At 35.5% G+C, this 26,170-nt stretch overlaps 1 protein-coding gene across 1 annotated transcript in view; it reads right to left on the bottom strand.

The window, feature by feature from the left end:
* Positions 1-26,170, bottom strand: part of LOC123536068 (inactive phospholipase C-like protein 2) — a 217,652-nt gene that overhangs the window by 48,729 nt on the left and 142,753 nt on the right. Inside the window, exons 13-17 of the mRNA XM_045318863.2 lie at positions 20,248-20,340; positions 12,433-12,535; positions 11,000-11,179; positions 9,265-9,443; positions 5,759-5,897 (exon numbers count right to left, since the gene is read on the bottom strand). Coding sequence (XP_045174798.2) covers positions 5,759-5,897; positions 9,265-9,443; positions 11,000-11,179; positions 12,433-12,535; positions 20,248-20,340 — 694 coding nt within the window. The remainder of the gene's footprint in view (positions 1-5,758; positions 5,898-9,264; positions 9,444-10,999; positions 11,180-12,432; positions 12,536-20,247; positions 20,341-26,170) is intronic.

Genomic DNA, 26,170 nt, shown 5'->3' on the forward strand with positions numbered 1-26,170 from the left:
AGATAATCTAGCTAAAAGTAATCTGAAAATTTACCTCATTTAACTCATTTGCACCTTTTTAATAATACACTTAGTTCAAGTACTGAAGTTGCTTCTGTAATTTGCACCTTTTTATACTACACTAAGTTCAAGTACTGAAGTTGCATCACTTTTTGTCAAAATATTGTCTCCAATAAAAAGTATTCTTTATTATTCTTTATACACTTATGAATTCTATTGAAGTTACAAGAAATGGACCACTGTCAGATTTGAAAACACTACCACTGCTTATGCAGACAGTCCAAGCCTGTTAAAGTGTGAGGGGTCACCATGAAATAAAAATGTAAAAAAAAAATCTGCTGTTACAACATTTATTTGTTTAAAATATTAAGGTTTTAATAAATTTAATTCAAAGATTGATATTGTATTGCTTTCTATGCAATTGTAGTTGAACTTAAATTTGTCTGCAAACAACTATTAATGTTTTGAATAAAATTTAGTCAAAGCACCTTGATATTGTATTGCCTTTCTATGGCAAACTTGTAAGTTGAATCTATTGAAAACAAAATGTGAGTAAGACAATCTTTAGACAATTTAATACTTTTAATATTGTCACTTTTATGAAATGAGTATTATGTACAATAGTATTATTTCCGAAAAATATATATTTTGAAAAGTGTCTAAAAATTTTGGACACAGTCATCGTCCATCCACCCGTGTAGAAAGAGAGAGAAAAAAACGTTAAAGATATCGGTAATTATTCAGTGATAAACTAAGTAATGTTGACCTTGTTTTCATGATCAATTTACACCCCTCTAAGAGCTAAAAGAAGTGTGTCAGTATCTTGACATCTGAAGCGGAGATCAAAGCGGTATTTTTGCTCGAGATTGTCATGGCATTACGTCATGTTTTCGCGCCATGTGCATGTATCATTGTCTGATCGTACCACATCGGTTCTTAAAATTGCTTTAGAAAAAGAAATCATAAGAAATTCTTCTTTAATTGTTATCAAAAGCGAATGTGCTATATCCCGTATAAAGGTAAATGTCTCAAACGATAGTTACTATAGTGATATCCTACCTGTGACCTATCTGCCCTCGAGGAATTTACATTATTGTTTGACAAGGAAAAACTTTAAATGTTGGTTAAAATACATGTACAAAGATTCATTTAAAACTTATTAAAACCCGCAGTGACATCACATTGCTTTATTTTAAAATCGCATTTCTACTTACGTTCACGAGGTCACGTAACCTATTCTGCCGCACTAACAGAAATCTGTTTGCCAAAAATCGTCTTACTCCATGTATTGTAATCGCAGCCGCTTTTTCATTATTTAAGATTTTTTTATTCTGTTTTTTGTACTTTCTGGTCAAAAGTCTGAATTTTAAGCCCATAGTATTCATCATTTATTTACTTTTAGAAAGAAATAAGTAACTAAGATCGCGCTGTTTGAATTTTTACAAATGATTATATGAAAATTCGACCGTTTTTTATAGAATTTTGCCTACATTCTGTCGATATCTTATTAAAATCATTATAGAAATCAGAAAGTATTATTTCTCAAGGGGTGTTGAAAACTTGAAGCGAAAATATTAAATAATGAATGCACTACGCACGGTTTTTGTGTACGTGTCGATGTAAATTAGATGTTAAGATACTAAGGTCACACGTGCTTGTGGAATGGAAAATTACCGGCATGACGTTTTGATATCTTTACGATTCGCGGGTAAATTCCAGTCAATCCGGGTAGCGACTGAACCATCTCAAAGTTTGTTGACATTTTGTAGATGTAATTTCTGAATTTTGGTAAAGTAAGGACGTAAAAAAACCACTCGGCCGATCGTCCGAGTACACAGCGAGGTCCACTCGTCCTACTCAGACTTAACTCGCCAATGCGAGCAGGCAATAGGAATTTTACACCCTGTTAATGCCGATAAATGTGCGGCAAAACACGATATTTTGCACGCGTTAAACTTCCTTCCTGTGAAATTACGTCCAGGTGAATACACTAATTTTATTTTCTTTGGGGCTGTAAACAGCCGACCGGCGGAAAAAATAAAATAAAACTCGGGAAAATGAATTTTAATTTTATTCCACTTTTGCAATATTTAGGACCGGCGCTCCCGTAAAACGAAAAATAAAAAAACTCTGGCCTTATGGACAAGGGTAAATCTAAATGCATCCCCTACCTCAAATTTAGGGAGGCACAAAAATTCTCTATGTATGAAAATATTCTTTACACTTTGATGATTCTTATACTGAGCAAATAATTCATAGTTAATCTGGTTTTCTGGCTCACAGACATTTACTTTATTTACTGCAAAATTCCTCTGCAACAAGTGAAACTTACTACAGGCATTCCTGAATTATATCTTTTTTTTTAAAAATATTGATTTTCTATTGAACTGAACTGAGAAAATTAAATGCATTATGCATTTTTATTTTTGTAGGTGTGTTTATTAGGGTATAAGTCACTGCAACTGGCACATTTGTGAGGCCATACCCTTAACCTGTGTGTCAACTATAACATTATTCTTAAATCACATAGCTCTTTTGGATGTTGCTATTACTAAGAAAAATTGTTTAAAGCAAGAGAAAAATGTGACAGCTTAATTCTGTATTCAGCAAAACTTCCACTAATACTATATAATTACTGATGTACCCAGGCTAAGTGCTTGCTTACAGAAATAACATCAAACGGAAACATAAACTGACAATTCGAGACATTACTGCATCTTCTTGTAACATTCTAACACATAAAACATGGAATACATTTCATGAATCAAAGCTTTCAGAGACCTGATGGGGTGGTGAAATCGTTTTTGTTACAGTCATATGGTGTAAAATGGTATTTAATGTGTCAGCTTAAATACTGGCGAAATTACAAGGTCTTTTTCAAGTATTTCTAGCAATAAATTTATTGCAGACTCGCTTGAGAAGCTTTTTGAAAGGCTAAAATCACAAGGTACAGTTCCAGAGTCTTCTACAGTTAGAAACAATATAAAATTTATTTTAAATAATTATCCACTTCATGAAGTCAGTTTTTCCAACCATATGCGTTGCTGATATATCTTGATAGTTGAATGCAAAACTTCTGTTTCTTGTATACAATAAAGAAGATAAAACTGTTTTGAGTTCAACCCTCAGTATTGAATCCATTATCTAGTTCAAGAGATGAGTACAGAAGTTTCCCTTGCATGCCTATTCTCTGTACTGTACAGTATTTTCATCACTGTAAACACACAATTCTGTGCTTGTAGTCAAACCATCAATTTCTCTTATAGTTATTTTTAGCCTACAAGTTTACTTTTAGCATGCAAAGGCTGAATAATCACCTTCCATATAATAAATACAATGTACAACAAATAAATGCCAACCCTGAAAACATTAAAGCTTCATGACATAAAATTTGTTAAATATGTCTGTTAGATTAAATATGACTTTGATAATGCAAACAGAGTCAGTGCAGCAGGTAAAACTACTTTTTGGTAGTACCACTATCATGTTTGACTTTAGCACTGATGAAGGTACCTAATACTCAAAGACAACTTGCTTGAGTTGTTAAATTACCAAATAAACAGTAAAACAGAAAATGAGCCACACCAAGAGAAAACCAACATAGTGCATTTGCAACCAGCATGATCCAGACCAGCCTGCGCATCCGCACAGTCTGGTCAGGATCCGTGCTGTTCGCTTTCAAAGCCTATTGCGATCAGAGAAACCGTAAGTGAACAGCATGGATCCTGACCAGACTGCGCAGATGCTCAGGCTGGTCTGAATCCATGCTGGTCGCAAATGCACTATGTTGGTTTTCTCATGGTGCGGCTCAAATTATGCAAACAGTAATGTTTGTCAGGACTTCATTTCAGTTTTTTTGCTTTAGATGCAACAATTTAAAGGAAAAGGCGACAATTGTTCTATTGTTCATCCTGTCTACTGGGTTTTCTTAAAATGTTAATGGCATTAAAGAATTTTCAAAACCAAAGACAGTATTGAGCATTTCAATATTTTAGGTTTGAAGACACCTAATAGGGAAATGGCACAAAAATGGTAGTCATATAACTGCCCATTCAGTCAGTTCATTTAGAATGTTTTCCTTAATGACATCTTTCTGCTGAAATCACATGACAGATCTTTGCTTTGCACTTTGGTAGCATTTCCATCACAAAATAATTACAATTTAAAATTGGAAACTTTGGTCATACACTACCACTACAATTTTGGGTCTCATTTTTTTACCTGGTTCTGAACTTTGTTTGTTCGACCTGGAATATTTTTGTGTGTCAAACAGACTAACACGACCCCAAGTTTCCTATGATTTTTATTCAGCACTGACATTGTTCTTAAGAAAATGTAAGTTACAGACATTTAAAATGGTTCCTGGTATGTCTAGCAGCCATGTAAAGTATGTCAAAAGAAAAAAAGTTATTAAATGTGTTTATGGCTTTTTAAAAATGGCAGCCATTTTCCATAGGAACGAAGAACAAAATGGCAGAGTTCATTCATTTGAAATATATATTCTCTTATTCTGTAAAAATATTTTTTTCTATCTTTTCAATCTAGAATGAATAGTAATCTATTTAAGAAGGGTATCTGCAGAATAAATAATTCAATTTTTTTGTTTGTTTTGGGTTTAACGCCGTTTTTCAACAGTATTTCAGTCATGTAACGGCGGGCAGTTAACCTAACCAGTGTTCCTTGATTCTGTACCAGTACAAACCTGTTCTCCGCAAGTAACTGCCAACTTCCCAACATGAATCAGAGGTGGAGGACTAATGATTTCAGACACAATGTCGTTTATCAAATAGTCACGGAGAACATACGCCCCGCCCAAGGATCGAACTCGCGACCCCGCAATCCGTAGACCAACGCTCTACCTACTGAGCTAAGCGGGCGGAAATAATTCAGTAGTGTGTAAATAATGTCATAAATACTAAAATGACTGCCTCAATGGTTGAACCATTTTTCTTAACTTTCAAACTGTGATATTTTTTGTTCAATATTGGTCTTTTTGTAAAAAGTCTTTCAGTGAAATGAATGGGCTAATTATGTTTCATATAAAACCAACTAATGGTTAGGCATTCCTTCATCTTTGAAGTAGAAAGTTTGAGTCAGAATTCTTCTGAAATAGAATTTTCTGCTGTTTTGCTTATGCTATGCTAACAGACAAGGTACTTTGATGTAGTGGAAAAAATTCTCTTGTGATCGATTCTATCTCATCAATTAGTGTTGGAAAGACATCGTGTTCCACTTAATTTTCTCTAATTATCTTGTTTATTTAAGCATAATGAACTAGAGACTAGATAAACATCATCAGGAATTATGTGAGGTTAGCTGTACTTGTGTTGTTCAACATTCTGCCTACTAGTAATTCTAATAAGTTTGCTAATTTTAGCTTCGCTAGAAAAAAAAACCACACCTGAGGCTTCAATATCATAAAACTGAATTTGGCGACCAGTCTTATATTGAAATAATGCCATTGCTCAATTTTAAAATTGTTCAAAGAAATTATCATCATAATAATTGAGCCGCGCCATGAGAAAACCAACATAGTGGCTTTGTGACCAGCATGGATCCAGACCAGCCTGTTTGCCTACTGTTTCTCTAATTGTAACAGGCTTTGAAAGCGAACAGCATGGATCCTGACCAGACTGCATGGATGCGCAGGCTGGTCTGGATCCATGCTAGTGGCAAAGCCACTATGTTGATTTTCTCATGGCGTGGCTCATATGTTGAAGACCTGAGACTGGTTTCCAAACTTACGCTTTATACTCACCATTATGAGGTACAGTTTTAGATCTCTCCTCTGCACAGTCTGCTGGAATACCAAATATCTCTATGGTAACATACGGATCTGTTACATCCCCTCTTGCCCCTGAACCTTTTGGCTTTGGAAAATATTGACCACTTATAATCTGTGTACAAGAAAAAAAAAAGAAATGAAAACATGATATTTGTAAACCTATTAATATGTAAATACGTGCAAAAACTTACTAAATGCAGTGATATAAGTCTGCTAAATATTTTTCTGAAAGCAGACAGTCTCTCTACACATTTCGGCATCTGATTTTGACTTCAGGTGCAGTAAACTGCTCCAATCAGATCCCTCAAAACTCTGAAATTCCTCTAAACCAAATCATTTTCTTTTTCCCAATTTTCATTTTTCTTTTTTCAATTAAAACTTCTTCCAAACTCTGAGAATCCCTCAGCTCCAGAAACCAGTTTTTCAGACTTGATATTCATTTGTTCTCTAAAAGCAATTTGTTATTTTCTCCAAAGGCATATTATGAAAAATATAATTAAACATGTATGAAATGCATAAGCAAACAAATCTGAGATATTTCTTTAACCCATACCCTGCTAAATTTCTATAATGAACTTGTCCATCTTTCAATTCGGACAGTGCCGTTAACATTAAATGTTAAAAGGGATGCTTACCAAAAAGATACTGACTGAATGGCAAACAGTGCAGATCTTGATCAGACTACACAAATGTGCAGGCTGATCACAGTCTACACTTGTCACAAAAGCAGAATCAATCGTGTCCTGCATGATAAGGGTATACCTTTTTCTGCCTTTCAGGCCAAACAACCACTAACAACGTTGTTTTTGTGTAATAAGCATTACTTAACAAGTGACATTTCTACTGTGTAGACTGTATGGTTCTAACACATGTATTATGTATACATACATATATTGTATCATTTGTCATATTCAAACATTCATGAACATGTTGTTCATGAGATTATATGACAATTTTTTAGACAAACACATTCAAGATGAATGCTTAATGAATGAAATAAATGATATAAAACAACATTCTATCATGTGATTTACAGGAGAAAGACATGCATTGTTTTCTTTATTTTCTGCATATTTCTTTCAAACTGGGTTTTTTTAAAGACAAAATCCCTTTAAACTGAAAACTCCTCTAAATCTCTAAATTGAAAATCTCTCTAAAGCAAACTCTTTTCTGTTTACAGTGGTTGAGTAGCAAAAGTTTTTTTTACAAGCAATTTATGATCTTGTATGAAATTTCACGTTTTCTAAATTTAATTACACCCCACTTGAGGAAATAGCATGTCTTAATGCAATTCATTGCCGCAACTGTCTGACGATTCAAGGCCTTTATTACAGGAATAAAATAATAAGATCTCTTCTTTAAGGAACTTGGAGGAAAGAAACTCACTACAAAAACAGAGTGAACAAATGAGAACAATAGAAGGCAAGAAAATGGGAGCCTTACATACAAAATATTTCGATAATCAAGATTAACTAGAAGCTTCAATGTTGATGAGTAAGATCATCATTTTGTCTGTCCTAATGTCTGATTCACATATTTTGTAACAAAGTCTTCATTTTGAAATTTATGAGCCTAACAAACAGACCTTCTTAAAAAATAAATGAGCCGTGCCATGAGAAAAGACTGCGCGGATGCACAGGCTGGTCTGGATCCATGCTGGTCGCAAACCCACTATGTTGGTTTTCTCATGGCGTGGCTCAAATCACATTCAGCCTAAATTTCTATGATTATATCTTTCCAATTACAGTTGCATTAAAACAATTTATTCAGTGCTTTAGGTCAGACACCACTATTTATTTTCCAACTGGCATCAGTTGTGCAACATGACCTACTTTTTGTCTCCTATCGAGAAATTACCCTTGAAATACACATTTTTCTCAAGAGTCTCTTAAAAATAACAACTTCATAACTGTGTAACCAATCGGATTTTTTTGCAGTTTCTTCATTCAGAAAATTACTGACATCTGTTTTCTTAAGGTAATTTTGCACATCTAAAACAAATATTGTTCCATAATGTGGTATGGTATTATATCATATTTTTTCAAAGCATAATTGTATTCCTGCAGAAAGCCAGGAATGTGCATGTCTGACTAATTTCACAACACTGGTCCTCAAGTCAATTTTCACAATAGACTTCTATGTGAAAATCACTGTTTTGATGAGTTTTTCGCACATAAAATGCGAGATTGCTTTTGAAAAAGTGTTTGCTTCTCCATAATGCTTCATTGGAATGGAAATGTTAACTGATATGTACTATCAGAATAAATGTTTGGTCTATTCTTTATAACATACTACTTTACATAATATTGCATATGAAAGGTCTTCAACCCATGTGGAAACTGACCTACAATACCTTAGTTACTTCTGCACTTTTGTGTGCAATGGTAGGATTAGAGTATTTTTATACATAAAAGCATTAATAAAACTTTCATTGCTCTAGCTTTTATGATTTTCAATCATGTGGTCAAATCAAGTGTGTAGATCTGTATGCTTAATTTTTTGCAATTCACCAAATATCAAATCAAATCCTTACATTGCTGTTTTGTCAAATTAAATGATATCAAACCTATCTATTGCCAAACTTAAACGTAAGAAAGACAATTCTTAATACATGGAATATAATAGGTTCCTTGCAACATGTATGCTACGATAAAGACTACCAGGCATTATTCCAACTTTTCCAGATTTGAACTGCGCCATGAGAAAACCAACACAGTGCATTTGCGACAAGCATGGATCCAGACCAGCCTGTGTATCTGCGCAGTCTGGTCAGGATCCATGCTGTTCGCTAATCGTTTCTCTAATTGCAATAGGCTTTGAAAGTGAACAGCATGGATCCTGATGCACTATATTAGTTTTCTCATGGTTAGGCTCATTTTATGCCATCACTTCCAGTTAATAAAAAAGGCAGAACTTAATTAACAAGTGGCATTTTACCTAAAAGCAGTCCAAATATTTTTTTGAAATAATAAATCTAATATCTGAAAATCCTTCTTTTAGAAAATAGTTTTTTATCACCTTTCCTTATCAAACTAAAAGCACAAAATTACTTTCCTTTCAAATGCTTGCAGTTCAGTTTAAATTTGACGTTTTTGCAACATGTAAGCTTTTTGTTAATCAGTGCTTTTCCCTCTTAAGGCAAGAATTTATGACTTTAAGTTGTAATAAAAGTCTTTCAATGGTATTCAAGAAAATAACATCAATGCGAGCAAAGTTGCAACTATGTGTGCACTAAATAAGGTGAAATGTATACATTTAACCTATGGCCTGCTGGCAGCAAGTGATTCTGCCTTTGCAACCAGTGCAGACAAAAATCAGCCTACACAAACGTGCTGGCTGACCTTGGTCTGCATTGTTTGCTATTCAGTCAGTGAATTTTCAGCGTACAACCCTTTGAATAATAAATGGTACTGCCCAAACTGAACGATAGACCAGTTCATAGGGTATAGTCTAAGGGAATACTGAACTTATTGTTATACCTTTATATGCAGAATCTGTGGTGACACTCCTGGAATGACTTCTTTAGTATTAGCGCTGAAATATGCAATCTCTTCTCTCATAATGGCAGGCTTTAACACATAGCCACACCCACCATTCTTACTGAACCATCCATTATAGAGATCCATCATCAAACCCGGAGTCTGGTAGTTTAAGGCCACTGAAAAAATAAAATTAGACTGGTATTAGCACTGAAATTATGCATTCTACCCTCTCACTTCCAGTAAGACCAGTGGTCAATTAACAGAAAATTGGTTACACAATCATCTGAATACAAGTAACTAAGTGACTGGCATCCCTAACATAAGAGCATTTTGCAACTTTGTAGATTATCTGTATGTGTGCTGGAGCTACTGGCTACTTGAACAATTCGAAGTACAGATATAATCTTATTTTCACTTAGAGTGATTTAATACAGAATGTATGAAATCTCAACCACTATTGCTTTTTTGAAAATGTTGAACAGCAGCAAAGTTTCTTCAACCTTTATGGGTAACAAAGTGATGATTTCTCTGCATTATTCAGCAAGAGTGGCACCAAGCGGGACAATATACACCCGCAGGGTTATATCACAGGATGGGAGCAAAATTTAAAGAACTTGACTGTTGAAGCCCAAAGGACAGGAACAACAAAGGGAAGCAATTCCAAAGTCCACAAAATATCCTTACCAGGTACAGGTATGTCAAAATACACCTAAAAATTGGAGGTACCATCCATGTTGTACCACAGAAAAGTGGCCTCGACTTTTCCCCATGGCCAATAATAAAAAAAGTTTCAAAATAAGCTATTTATAGTAACATAAAAGGGAAGTAATTCAAAATTTTTTTACTGTAAGTGAACAAAAAAGGGATCTGCCAAATAAAAACAAGAGCACTGCAATGCAGAGCAATATACACAAAGCTAAGTCATATATGACCTTTGACCCCTAGGTGTGACCCTGACCGTGAAGCAAGTTATCCAAAACATGCGCACTGCACGTCATCTCAGTGTGGTGAACATTTGTGCTAAGTTTCATTGAAAGCCTTCAACAGTTTAAGAGTTACAGCGCGGACACGAAACAAACTGATATGACCTTTGACCCCTGTGACCTTGACCTTGAAGTGAGACATCCAAAACGTCATCTCGGTGTGGTGAACATTTGTGTCAAGTTTCTTTGAAATACTTCAAGGGGTTCAAGAGTTACAGAGCAGACACGAAAATTGCTAACGGACGGACAGACACCAGGGATATAACATAATACCTCCCTTCCGGTGTACAAAAAGGTGATAAAAATATCTTCTAACAGACAATATGTAATACTGAGGTCACATGTTACTTTTGTACCTCTAAAATGTTTATTTTTCATTTTCTTCCTGGCTATGAGATTAAACAACACAGTTTGGAGGCTTTAATATTGTGCTGCTTGAGATTGGAGACTGGTTTTCACACTGGAGACATCAGACAAGTTTCCATACAGGAGATGCCAGTCTGGTATGCACACTCAAGATGACTGGTTTTATACTGGAGATGTGAGACTGCTATTTTTACTGGACTTGTGAGAATGGCTTTCAGACTTGAGATGTGAGACTGCTTTTCAGTTTTCATAATCTGGTGGAAAGTTTTCATAAACAAGCCATACTGATAAATGTTCTCACTATTGCTTTTCTTCGTGAAATTACTCTCACATCTATTCACACTTAACTGTATTAGTATCACTTATCTATCTATCTTCCTTACCCAATTGGCATCCACAGTTCCACAAATCCTGCGGATTATAGTTACTCGAGTCCACCCGCATTCCGTTGGGATATATACGAGACAGAAATGTTTTATTATGATTAACATACTCCTCTGGGCAGGATATTGCAAGCTTCAACGCCTGAGACTCACTAAATGAACACATCTGCCAGTATTGCTCTGTAATGAGACAATAACACAATGATAAATCTACTTGGGTGTTAATATTCCTGTTATAATTACAAAACATGTGCTCTGACAAAATGATAAAACAATATTAAAACTATTATATATCAAGTAAGAAGCCAACATTTAAAACAACTATATTGTAACAGGGTTTTTTCATTGATTAGGACAGACCTGATATTACAAATCATATGCTAAAGATTCAAACAGGAGGTAACAGGAACTTTTTAATACTTAAACAAGAGCTGTCACTAATGGTGACAAATGCCCCCGCAGCGCCTTGACCTTTGACCTGGTGACCTTGACCTTTGACCTGGTGACCCCAAAGTCAGTAGGGGTCGTGTAGTCAATAAGTACTATCAGCACGTGAAGTTTGAAGGTCCTGGGTGCAGTGGTTCGTGAGTTAAGTGCCTTCATGTAAAAAGTTAACGTTGTGACAAACTAATGGACGGACAGTTGAAAACTAATATGCCTCCCTTTGGGGGCATAAAAAATCTCTATAGTTGTAATTTCCTAGTGGAAAAACAATTTGCCAATTTCAGCCTTTTTTTGCTCTTTCCTTTGAAAAGCACACATTTGGCCAATAAATCAAAATGATTACACATAAATTCACACTTACAAAGTTCTGAATGATGTAAAGCTTAATTGTTTTGGGGGCAAAATCATGAAGAAATTCTATCTAAACCATGTTACAGAACTGGTAAATCAAACAGTATGTCTCTGGCTGGTATTATTTTGTAGTTTCAGCTGAAAGTGCTGTTTTAGATGGGCCTGAGTGTGTATTCTAAATTTAAAAGATATATGGTATTAGACCTGTTTGGAAAACAAATATACCTCCGATGATGGCCTGGTGGAATTAATTGGTATGCATTTTTCAATCCTGAGTTAGCTGTGCCCTTCACTTTTGACCCAATGACCCAAAAAATGAAAAGGGGTCACCTACTGCCTACTGGCAATCACCCCATGTTCTTAGACTGCTGTATGCATTCTCCAGTTATTGAGAAGAAAAAGTTTAGTCTTAAGGTCACAGTGACCTTGACCTTTTGTTTCTACTGACCCAAAATACAATACACAGCCATCTGCTGAACACATGCAATTATTGCATGAAATTTAACAGCTGTGGGGCAAAGGATTCTACAGTTACTGACTGGTAACCAAATGGTCATGAGTAACAATTTATTTTCCCAAATAAAAATTTAACTAATGAATTGCCCACATCACAATAATCATTTAAGTTAAATTCTTACGTTTTTGAGCCGAGACCTGAAAGTCCTCAAATCTTGTGGACACACAGTAGTTTACCACATCAGACAGTTCTCTTGCTAATTTATGTTTCTTTAAAGCACCATCCTGAAAATAAAAAAAAAATGTTTAAACACAGTAATTCACTAAATCTGACGATTCCCTAGCTAATCTAAATTTCATCAAAGCACTGCCGTGGAAAATATTGAGGTTCAGTTTAAAGACAGCAGTTAATGAAGTTTTATCATTCCCTAGCCTATTCATGTTTCTTTAAATAATAAATTCATTTAAACACAGTAATTCACCATGCTAGATAATGTCCTTGTTAATTTTTGTTTCTTTAAATTACTACTCTGTAAAATACACACACAATAATTCATTAAGAATGACAATTCCTGAGTTTATTTTGTTTCATTAAAGCACCACCCTGGAAAAAAACAAGAGCTGTCAAATGAAGGCTTGGCTATTTGAAACCAGTTTACATAGTACTAGCTAACACATGCAAACTTTACCGAAAGGTAAGTCAGATATATGGAACCTAAATGACAAATATTTAGTGAAAAAATGCTATTTGTCAAATGCTAAATGTCAAATACTGACTGTCAAACAGAAATTGTTAAACGACAGATTCTAATTGTTAATGGAGAAATGCAAAACAATAAATGGCAAATCCTTATTGCTAAGCGCTTATTCAAATAAAGAGCTGAATATATAAGTATATGAATGCATCCTTTAAATAATCACTGGCCGTTGTTATACAACTTTGTCTCTATTACAAAACTTCTTTCCCACTATTTTAGAGTAAACAGTTTCTGTTCAATGTTCTATGGCCAGTAGAACATGTTACTGCTTCAAATCAGACCAGTAGAACATTATATGTTCTCAAATAATGAAGAGTTACATTGATTAGTTTAAGAGATACAGATCATTAACTCATAAGGTTAAAAAATTTAACGATTAGCATTTATCATTTGGCAATAAGCATTAGCAATTTTACATTCAGCATTTTGTATGTAACATTTAGCATTAAGTATTTGGCATTTAGCATTAAGTAATTGGCAAATGTCATTTAGGATTTGGCAATTAGCATGACGCACCAGCCTTCCATAGGAACCTAACTTGGAGTGGTCATTTCGTAAGAAGAATTTGAAAACATTCAGTCCAATAGTTCCTTAGAAGCCTGTTTACAGTTATATGTAAAAAATTCACACACATTGTTAATTATTTACTAATTGCTATTTGCCTTTTGTAAAGCATGTAAACCTTCTGAAGACAATTTAACCTTTATCATGCTGAACATGAATGATTCTGTCTTTGCGACCAGTGTAGATCATGATCAGCCTGCACATCTGTACAGACTGATCATGATCTGCACTGTTCGCCATTCAGTCAGTAGCTTTTTTGTAAGCACCCCTTTTAACAGTTAATGGTTCTGTCCAAATTGAAAGATGGACAAGTTCATTATAGAAATTTAGCAGGGTAAGGTTTAACATTAAAGTATGACTGACATGCAGGTAAAACATTCACAAGCTACTGGACAGAAATCATTTGGTCAACATGACTTCTTTGGAAGAGAACATAAAACTAGAGGGCACTGTTGGCCCTTTATTGCTGTCTGGACTTGAATGGGTACATGGGTCCGGTTGGTAATGCGGCCAATTTTAACCAGAAGGGCGCAAACTGTATACATAAAACATAAAACTAGAGGGCATTGTTGGCCCTTTATTGCTGTCTGGACTTGAATGGGTACATGGGTCCGGTTGGTAATGCAGCCAATTTTAACCAGAAGGGCACAACTGTAAACAAAATTTGAAAAGAATTACTTACCAATGCAACATTCCAAATATCTAAGCTCACGGCAATACAGATTTTGAATGAGAATATTCTTGAATTTAGTTTTCCTGTATACATATGTCAATGTAAAGTAAGTCAACCACCAGAGCAGGGCCAATCTTGAAATCTGAGGCATGATTTAAGCAAACTTGGTAGATGACCATTACACAATACTACATGCCAAATATCTAAGCTCTGGGGCTTGAGGATTTAGACTTTGTCCCTGAGACTAATTTTGAATAAACTTTGAAAAAAAAAAAAAAACATTACACAAAATGACTTGCCAAACACCTCAGCTCAAGGGTTTGATGTTTTAGAGAATAAGATTTTTTTTTAATTTTTCCAACAACAGTCTATGTAAAGCAGGTGAATCAAAGGGTGAGCCAATTTTGACCTTAGGACTACTACACAATGCTACATGCCAATATCTTAGCTCAGGGCATTTCGGTTTGAAACAAGAAGATTTTTAAAGCTTTTCTCACATAAGACTATACAAAACTATAATGAGCTCCATGGTGGGGCTAATTTTGACCCCAAGGCCATGATTTATATCATTCTAGTAGAAGACCACTACTAAATGCTTAAAGCCAATTATGCAATCTCTAGGCCTTGACAGTTTAGGCAAGTAGATTTTTAATGTTTTTCCTATATAAGTCTATGTAAAATAAGCGAACCCAAGGGCAGGACCAATTTTTAGGCCCCAGGCATGACATGAAACTAGAGGGCCAAGATGGCCCTAGGTCGCTCACCTGAGTAACACACTATAACAGTGTAAACACATTTTACCTAGTGATTTCATGGAGACAAATATTCTGACCAATTTTCATTAAGATTTGACCAAAGCACGTGGCCTCTTGAGTGTAAATAAGCTTTTTCTTTAATCTGACCTAGTGACCTAGTTTTTTACCCAGATTCGAACTTGTCCATTTCATGAAAACATTCTGACAAAGTTTCGGGAAGATTGGAGCAAAAAGTGGCCTCTAGAGTGTATACAAGCTTTTCCTTTGATTTTACCTAGTGATATAGTTTTTGACCCCATGTGACCCAGATTTGAAATAATCCAAGAATTCATGATAAAAACATTCTGACCAAGTTTTATGAAGATAGAATCACAAATGTGACCCTTAGGGTATAAACAAGCTTATTCTTTGATTTGACCTGGTGACCTAGTTTTTGACCAAACATGACCCAGTTTCGAACTTGATCTAGAGATCATCAAATTGAACATTCTGACCAAGTTTTATTAAGATTGGGTCAAAACTGTGACCTCTAGAATGTTCACAAGCTTTTCCTATGATCTGGCCTACTGACCTAGTTTTTGACCCCACATGGCCCAGTTTCAAATTTGACCTAGAGATCATCAAGACAAAGTTAACATTCTGACCAAGTTTCATAAAGATTGGGTCACAACTGTGGCCTCTAGAGTGTCCACATGCTTTTCCTTTGATTTGACCTAGTGACCTAGTTTTTGACCCCACATGACCCAGTTTCAAACTTGACCTAGAGATCATCAAGACAAACATTCTGACCAAGTTTCATACAGATTGGATCACAACTGTGGCCTCTAGAGTGTTCACAAGGCAAATGTTGACAGATGATGCATGCCTGACAATGACCTGTCACAATACCTCACCTTGAGCACTTTGTGCTCAGGTGAGCTAAAAGTTAAGTTGAAGACCATTAGACAATGCTACATATCAAATATCTAAGCTCTGGGTTTTGCAACTTTTGACAAAAATAGTTTCACATTTTGCTATTTTTAGCTCTGGTGGCCATCTTGTTTAGTTAAGTCAACTGGAACCATTTGAACAAAATAAAGAGAGCTCAATGTTAGAATACTTCTAGTCAAGTTTGGTGAAAATGCATTAAATGGTTCATAAGAAGTAGCTGTATGAAGTAAATTGTGTAGATGTGTATAACAGACAGATGGGTAACGAACATCCATTGATCCTAAAAGCCCATCATGTGTACTACATGCTCAGGTAAGCTAAATACAGTGAATTTGCATCAGTTACATCAAAAACTTTTAAAACTTAGCACATACCTGTAAAAGTCTTTAGAATATGCAAAGTCATTATTCAGTCACCATTTACCATTATAAAGAATATATCTCTTTACAAGAAGGTTCACAGACTTGAGTGATTTATCAATATTGTGTTATGACAATCCTATGTCATTCAAGGAATTTAAGTAACTTAGTATTATGTTGTACATTTCAAATGTCTTTCAAGGACACAAGTCTGCTGGCAGATTTCAGTGTTCTGGCAAAAGAAACCTCTTTTTTTAGCAAAAGCAAGTTTCTGTACATCCTGTTATGACAATCTCAATGTTAACCTACGACAGTTTCCAGATAGATTTAGCGATTTATTAAGACAACTTTTTACATCTCATTTACGACAATCCCAATGTCCTCCAAGGAAGTAAAATTGCAGACAAATTTGCATGGTTCAGGACAGTCCAAATACCTTTCAAGGAAGCAAGACAGCAGTAAAATTCAACTTTATATATCTTGTTATGACAATCCCAGTATCTTTTCAATGAAGCGGCTGCAGGCAGACATGAGTAGCATACCAAATGCAACCTACTTTCACTTGATCATGACAATCCGAATGTCTTTGAAGAAAGCAAGGTTGAGCTTTTCATGCTTTACAAATGGCAACTTTTCTATTAATCTAAAAATGTCATTCAAGAAAGCAAATTTATATACTATCAAAATCAACTGTTCAGTAGCTTATTTTGACAACACCAATACTGACAGAAATGTGCTGGTTATGCTCATTCCTACTGGAACAATTAACGACTGTAACATTTCAATGCTTTCTCTCATACACAGGAAGCAACATAATAACATTCCATGTTGTAAATCAATTACAATATTACCAGCTTGGTATGACAAATATTAATTGGGAAAATAGCTTGCATGATCTAACTATAATATTGCATTAACAGAAAATAAAATCACTGTGCATCAGATATATTACATCATATATTGTTAACACACTACTGTCATTTGTGGTATTTCTAACATTTTAGTTCCACTGAAAAAAAAAAACAAGAGCACCGCCTTGCGGGTGCTGACGCTCATCTGATTCTTTTTGTGTAATAGAAATATTGTCCTACCCATGATTTTCTAAGTCTAAAAAGGGCCATCATTCTTGCAAAAAGCAGGATAGAGTTATGTTTCTTGATGTACAGCGTCCACTTATGATGGTGAAAAACTGTTGCAAGTTTTAAAGCAATAGCTTTGATAGTTTATGAGAAAAGTTGACTTAAACATAATACTCAACCAAGAAAATGATTTTCTAAGTCCAAAAGGGGCAATAATTATTGCAAAAATCAGGATGGAGTTACGCTGCTTGCTGTACAGGGTCAGCTTATGATGGTGAACAAGTGTTGCAAGTTTTAAAGCAATAGCTTTGATAGTTTAGGATAAAAGCTGACCTAAACATAATACTTAACCAAGAAAATGATTTTCTAAGTCCAAAAGGGGCCATAAATCTTGCAAAAAGCAGGATGGAGTTATGTTTCTTGCTGTACAGGGTCAACTTATGATGGTGAACAAGTGTTGCAAGTTTTAAAGCAATAGCTTTGATAGTTTAGGATAAAAGCTGACCTAAACATAAAACTTAACCAAGAAAACTGATTTTCTAAGTCCAAAAGGGGCAATAAATCTTGCAAAAAGCAAGATGGAGTTATGTTTCTTGCTGTACAGGGTCAGCTTATGATGGTGAACAAGTATTCCAAGTTTCAAAGCAATAGCTTTGACAGTTTGGGAGAAAAGTTGACCTAAACATAAAACTTAACCAAGAAATCTGATATTTTCTAAGTACAAAAGGGGCCATAAATCTTGCAAAAAGCAAGATGGAGTTATGTTTCTTGCTATACAGGGTCAGCTTATGATGGTGAACAAGTATTCCAAGTTTCAAAGCAATAGCTTTGATAGTTTAGGAGAAAAGCTGACCTAAACATAAAACTTAACCAGGCAACGCCGACGCAGACGCCGACGCCGACGCCGACGCCGACAACCGCTCAAGTGATGACAATAACTCATCATTTTTTTTCAAAAAATCAGATGAGCTAATAACCTCAAAAAAGTTTCTTAACAAGAGCTCGTCGAACACGAAATGCCCCCCTTGATGCATTAAGTAATTGCACAAGGAACAGAAATTATATGCACACTGTAAATAAGTATATGTAAACCATGTGACCCACAGGGCGGAGCCATATTTGACCCTTGGGGAATAATTTGAATAATCTTAGTAGAGGATCACTAGATGATGTCATATACAAAATATCAAAGCCCTAGGCCCTGTGGTTTTGGACAAGAGGTTTTTCAAAGATTTTTCCTATATAAGGCTATATAAACCATGTGACCCTAGGGGTGGGGCCATATTTGACCCCAGGGAAATAATCTGTACAATCTTGGTAGAGGACCACTAGATTTTGCTACATACCAAATATCAAAGCCCTAGGCCCTATGGTTTTGGACAAGAAGATCAGAAACCATTTAACTGTTCCTGGCCAATGTGACCTTGACCTTTGACCTAATGACCTCAAAATCAATGGGGGTCACCAGCTGGTCATGACCAACCTCCCTATCACCTTTCGTGATCCTAGGCCTAAGCGTTCTTGAGTTATCATCCGGAAACTGTTTTACTGTTCAGGGTCACTGTGACCTTGACCTTTAACATACCGACCTCAAAATCAATAGGGCTTATCTGCTGGTTATGGCCAACCAAACTATCAATTTTCCTGACACTAGGCCCAAGCGTTCTTGAATTATTGCCTGGAAACCATTTTACTGTTCCTGGTCACTGTGACCTTGACCTTTGACATACTGACCTCAAAATCAATAGGGGTCACCTGCTGGTCATGACCAACCTAACTATCAACTTTCGTGATCCTAGGCCTAAGCGTTCTTGAGTTATCATCCGGAAACTGTTTTACTGTTCAGGGTCACTGTGACCTTGACCTTTAACATACTGACCTCAAAATCAATAGGGGTCATCTGCTGGTCATGACCAACCTCCCTATCAACTTTCATGATCCTAGGCCCAAGTGTTCTTGAGTATCATCCGGAAACCGTTTTACTATTCAGGGTCACTGTGACCTTGACCTTTGACATACAGACCTCAAAATCAATAGGGGTCATCTACTGGTGACGACCAACCTCCCTATCAACTTTCATGATCCTAGGCCCAAGCGTTCTTGAGTTATCATCTGGAAACGGATAGGTCTACATTCCGACCGACCGACCGACCGACCGACCGACATCTGCAAAACAATATACCCCTCCTTTTTCAAAGGGGGGCATAATAAATTGGGAACTCCAGAGTCTGCCATAACTTTGCTTTGCTGTGTTTGATGCTCATAAAAGAAACTTTTGTAGATATATTTAAGTGCAGTCTGTAAGCACTATGCAGAGGTTGTAAAAAGCACCCTGTGCAAGAACATGACATTATAACCATTTCTGGTCCAATGGAGTTAAGCTTAAGCCAGTGCTTCAGGACACATTTTACTCTCCCGAACAGACTCTAAATAGACTCAGCTATATTTTTGCTTGTTTGTGTTTTCTGCTTCCAAAGGATCTTCTACTAGATTTTTTTCTGTATCCAAACATCAGTGTGAAGACAGAAGTTTGCTTGTAGATGTAAATTTTACTACAAGAAAGCTGCCATTGTAGAAAAGTACTTGTTCTTCAGGCAGCATTAACACAAGGCTATACTTTATTCATACTGTATGAATAAATGTTTTATGATATTAAACTATGCCTAGACACATTTGTTCTAATTTTGTTCTCTTCCACTGCCACATGTAAATCATAAGACACCAGTGATAAGTAGGAAGTACAACTAAGTTTACTGCCTGCCATCACATAACATTCTAACCAAAACATTGCTGAAGTATTGTCTGATAAAATTTACTTCTTCAACAAATTATACATCTGAGGATATACAGATATACATTTCTGTAAATGATGTATATACCTTTTTGTTGTTCTTCTTTTTCTCTGACTCTGCCCCTTCATCTTCATCTGTAACCTCTCCTTCATCAGTTATATATGCAGGTAACTTCTTACCCTGTAATACAAAACTGGAATTACTTTTCAGAAGAGTACCTTTTCCTTGTTATGAAACAATTTTCATATGGACATAACTTCTTACCCTGTAATGCAAAATTCAAATTACTTTTCAGCAGAGTTCTTACTCTGTAATGAAATACAACTACATATGCAGGTAACTTCTTACCCTGTAATGCAAAATTTTGAACTACTTTTCAGGAAAGTAACTTCTCGCACTGTGACATAACACAACTTTCATATGGACAGAACTTCTTACCCTGTAATGCAAAATTTGAGTTACTTTTCAGGAGAGTAACTTCTTTCCTGTAATGAAATATAACTTTCATATGTAGGTAACTTCTTACCCTGTAATGCAAAATTTGAATTACTTTTCAGGAGAGTAACTTCTTTCCTGTAATGAAATATATCTTTCATAAGTACGTAACTTCTTACCCTGTAATGCAAAATTTGAATTAATTTTCAGGAGAGTAACTTCTTTCCTGTAATGAAATATATCTTTCATAAGTAGGTAACTTCTTACCCTGTAATGCCAAATTTGAGTTAATTTTCAGGAGTGTAACTTCTTACCCTGTAATGAAATACAACTTTCATATGGAGGTAACTTCTTACCCTGTAAGGTGAATATTTGAATTACTTTTCAAATGTAAAACCACTTTCAACTGCAGACAATGTCTTACCCTGTAATGCAAAATTTGAATTAATTTTCAGGAGAGTAACTTCTTACCCTGTAATGAAATACAAATTTCATATGTAGGTAACTTCTTACCCTGTAATGCAAAATTTGAATTAATTTTCAGGAGTGTAACTTCTTACCCTGTAATGAAATACAACTTTCATATGGAGGTAACTTCTTACCCTGAAAGGTAAATATTTGAATTACTTTGCAAATGTAAAACCACTTTCAACTGCAGACAATGTCTTACCCTGTAATGTAAAACCACTTTCATCTGCAGACAATGTCTTACCCTGTAATGTAAAACCACTTTCAACTGCAGACAATGTCTTACCCTGTAATGTAAAACCACTTTCATCTGCAGACAATGTCTTACCCTGTAATGTAAAACCACTTTCAACTGCAGACAATGTCTTACCCTGTAATGTAAAACCACTTTCAACTGAAGACAATGTCTTACCCTGTAACGTAAAACCACTTTCAACTGCAGGCAATGTCTTACCCTGTAATGTAAAACCACTTTCAACTGCAGACAATGTCTTACCATGTAATGTAAAACAACTTTCATATTTTGTGTAAATTCTAACCCCTTTACTGTAGCTAAGAATTTCCACCTTTGAAGAGAATTTACACATATACACATTTCACTTCCAAAATGAACTACAGGACATGTTAAGGCCAATGAAAAGTATTTTTGCTGAATACATATAGACTGGAATGATAGAGCAACAATGTATTGAACAAGCTATATAAATGTAAAGTAAAAAGTATTAAACATAACTTATTTTCATTACATTATTTTTATCTTATGCAATATTATCATCCCGACACAAGGAAATGAAATTTCAGTCAATGTATGATAGTATCATATTTATTGCATATCCCATTAACAGCCCTTCCTGTCTGGAGTCATTGATTCTGAAAACACAGTCAGAATGACTATCTATAAATGGTTGTCTGGTTCTTGATTCCATACACCCAGTCAATATCTATAACAGGCTTCATTTATCAACAGACGGTCACTTCTCTAATAGATATGGACACCGTAAATATTGCAGTTTTTAGTAATTTGTCTCTAGACACAATCTATTACAGCAATAGTCTGTGCACCGTCTCAATAGTCTACTCGGTTATGAGAAAGTCAATATCAGTAGAATTGGATGACTTATCTCAAAAATCATATCGTATAGAAAAAAACACCATAAACATTGTGAATGCAGTGTCTCTTATAGATGTTACATATGATAGCCTACTTTGTGTTAAGCTATGGAAGTTGGTCCGACCATTCTCCCCTGTGTAAAAAGTCAGCCAATGAATTCAACAACAGGTACAAATTACTGGTTCATGTACAGCTTCTCACATGCTATTGACTGTGAGCATGCAGACTATGGTCACATGATGCCTTAGTTCTTGGCAGAAGGGACCAATGGAAAAGTCTGGTGAAATTCAGGCCAGCTCAAGAGGAGATGTCAACTGAAGGTTTTTCTATTTTTAGCTCTTGTGTTTTTTTTTGTTGTTTTTTTTAAACAAATCTGAATAATGTCTTTGTGAAATTATTACACAGCTGAGCCAGCTATTCCTGACAAATGTATGTCTCACAACACACAATAAACCTCTCACAACACACAATAAACCTTCAGAAATAGCATCTGCATTATAAATATATCTCCCTATATTTCTTCTGAAATAGCAGTCATCTCAAATTTATCTTTCATTATGATATATACTGGGTAACAATTGTCTCAAAAATGGTTAAAATCTGAAATCTAAACATCTCTTGTAGTATCTGAGAAAGCTATCAGATTCCTTTAGACGTAATTTAACAAAATAAAATGAAGATAAATGTTGCAGGAATTCAATTACTAAATTTGTCTCCATTTTCTTTTAAGGTCTGGACCAGACACAATGATATACGACTGCAGCATAATGGTTTCTATTTCTTATTCTACTTTCCTATTTGAGAGAAAAACTGCAAGAGAAATTTGCAGTTCAAATGTACCAAAACCTGTTTTATTTCTTATGTTAAATAAAATTAATAACAAAAGCTGTCGTCTTTAGTGACAAATGCCCCCGGAAGCATGCCCAAGAATGCTACAGTTGTCTGTGCAAAATATACCAGAATAATTCAGGTATGAATCATTTTGTGACCTTGACCTCAGAGACCCGGGTCATAAGAGCGACAAATCTTCGCAATATGGTTAACATCTGCGTATAATTATTTTCAAATCCTTTGATAAATGGCAGAGTTATGGACCAGACAAGAAACAGACCATGTTAACCTTTGACTTCTAAGTGTGACCTTGACATTGGAGCTAGGGGTCTAGGTCTTGCGCATGACACGTCATCTCATTATGGTGAACATTTATGCCAAGTCATTTCAAAATTCCTTTGATAAAGTTAATTGATGGCAGATTTACAGTCCGTACAATTTACATGGACAGATGCACAGCCGGATGGTGCAATTTTAATATGCCCAAATTCGGCGGCATAAAAACATAAACAGAAAACTTGTGAAAAATTATATAAGTTTAATCTGTTATGATAATAAACTCTATTATGATAATAAACTAAGTTATCTAAAATTGTTACCTTCAATATTACAAGGTACTGCAAAAAGTCACATAATTCTGTATGCATGCAAGTTCATAGTTTAGCCAAAATTGCAATTTCGTAAGAACATAAATTTGCCTAATGTCAAATTTTACAAATGCCAATGATCATACGGTATTTGTGTTACTGCTGCAACTAATAAAATCTATAAGAATCTATAAGCTGCAACTAGGACACCTAATCAAATATCAATACCAAACTGCAAAGAATGACTTGGAAGCAACTATAATGTCAAGAGGCAATAACATGAGTCACAGTTTCCTGTAATATCATCAGTTAATAATATATGAAACACACAAAAATCACCAATACTAGCAGTATACATATTTTTTTCTAGAAAAGGGGTCATAATGCTGCTGCATTTGTGTGAATAGAGTATCGCTAACTTTCATGCATAAATCATTCAGTATTCACATTTTGTCTAAGGGTGCATAACTCAAAATACTTTGGTCAACATGAAAGAAGTAATGTCATGCACATGTACACTGTATGGTAATTGTGGCTGCGTATGAATTTTCATTGGAATCCCTTTCAAAGTGTGGAAGTAGTTCACACCATAACAAGAGCACCGCAATGCAGAGCAATATACGCTCGAAGGTATGACTTTTGACCCCTAAGTGTGATCTTGACCTTGAAGCAAGCCATCCGAAACATGTGCTCTGCATGTCGTCTCGATGTGGTGATCATTTGTGCCAAGTTTGTTTAAAATCCTCCAAGCAGTTCAAGGGTTACAGAGCAGACATGAAACAAGAGCTGTCACAGGAGACAGCACGCTCGACTATTTCGATGCTGGATAGTGAAACTGGGCACATCTGAGGAAACTAGAGCTGTCACTGGAGTGTTTAATGAGTCCAATTGTGGTTGAAGATATTGCACAATAGCCTGAGTCTATGTCAAAAATATCAACTTAAAGTAATAAGAGAGGTAAAAATAAAATGTATCAAAACACTATATAAGTATATCGTAAGCAAAAAGGGGCATAATTCATTAAATACTGGTGCCAGAGTTATGCACCTTGTGTCATATGGTGTGGGTGATTATGTTGAACAACTATTTTAAGTTTGAATCAAATCCATTCAGTAATAACAGAGACAGAGTGAAAGTGCATCAAAACTTTAACCTAAAATTCTAAGTAAAAAGGGGGAATAATTAACGAAAAATTGGTGCCAGAGTTTTACACCTTGCGTCATATGGTGTGGGTGATGATGTTGAACAACTATTTTAAGTTTGAATCAAATCCATTCAATAACTAGAGATGCTTTTGAGAAAAGCGCATGTCTCCCACAACTGCCCCTATGAAAAATGTTAGTTTCTCTAGTTGTTTTAGACGAGTGGATCCAATCAGATGGTCTGGATGAGTGGATCCAATCAGTAATTCAAGGGCCATAAATCAAAAGTGCCTGAGCAGATTTGGCTAGTTATCGAACTTGGGTAAGGTCTTATGGCCAAACACATTTTGTTCAAGTTTGGTGAAGATCGGATGAGAAATGTTCGACTTAGAGAGCGGACAATAGTAAACAGACGGATTTTTTCGATAATTCAAGGGCCATAACTCCAAAATGCCTGGACCAATTTGGCTAGTTATCGAACTTGGCCGAGGTCCCATGGTCAAACACATTTTGTTCAAGTTTGGTGAAGATCGGATGAGAAATGTTTGATTAAGAGTGCGGACATGAGTAAAAAGGCCAATTTTTCGATAATTCAAGGGCCGTAACTCCAAAATGCCTGGACCGATTTGGCTAGTTATCGAACTTGGCCGAGGTCTCATGGTCAAACACATTTTGTTTAAGTTTGGTGAAGATTGGATGAGAAATATTCGAATTAGAGTGCGGACAGAGTAAAAAGATCCAAGGGCCATAACTCCAAGAAGGCTGGACTGATTTTGTTCAAGTTTGGTGAAAACTGGATGAGAAATGTTCGACTTAGAGTGCGGACAAGCTTTGTGACAGACACACACACACACAGACACACAGACTGGAGTAAATCAATATGTCTCCCACACCACTGTATGCACCTTGTGTCACACGATAAGGGTAATGATGTTGAACAATTGTTTGTTTGAATCAGATCCAGTAATAACAGAGATAGAGAGAAAGTGCATAAAATTTTAACCTGAAATTCTAAGTAAAAAGGGGAATAATTCATGAAAAATTGTGCCAGAGTTATGCACCTTGTATCATATGATGTGGGTGATGATGCTGAACAATTATTTTAAGTTTGAATCAAATCCATTCAGTAATAACAGAGGCAGAGTGAAAGTGCACCAAAACTTTAACCTGAAATTCTAAGTAAAAAGGGGTATAATTCATGAAAAAATGGTGCCAGAGTTATGCACCTTGTGTCATATGATGTGAGTGATGATGCTGAACAACTATTTTAAGTTTGAATCAAATCCATTCAGTAATAACAGAGATAGAGTGAAAGTGCATCAAAACTTCAACATGAAAATCTAAGACTTAGTGAAAAGGGGGGATAATTCATGAAATATTGGTGCCAGAGTTATGGCCCTTATGTCAGATGATGTGGATGATGATGAGGAATAAGT

The sequence above is a fragment of the Mercenaria mercenaria genome, chromosome 17, assembly GCF_021730395.1.
Source record: "Mercenaria mercenaria strain notata chromosome 17, MADL_Memer_1, whole genome shotgun sequence".
Taxonomy (NCBI): domain Eukaryota; kingdom Metazoa; phylum Mollusca; class Bivalvia; order Venerida; family Veneridae; genus Mercenaria; species Mercenaria mercenaria.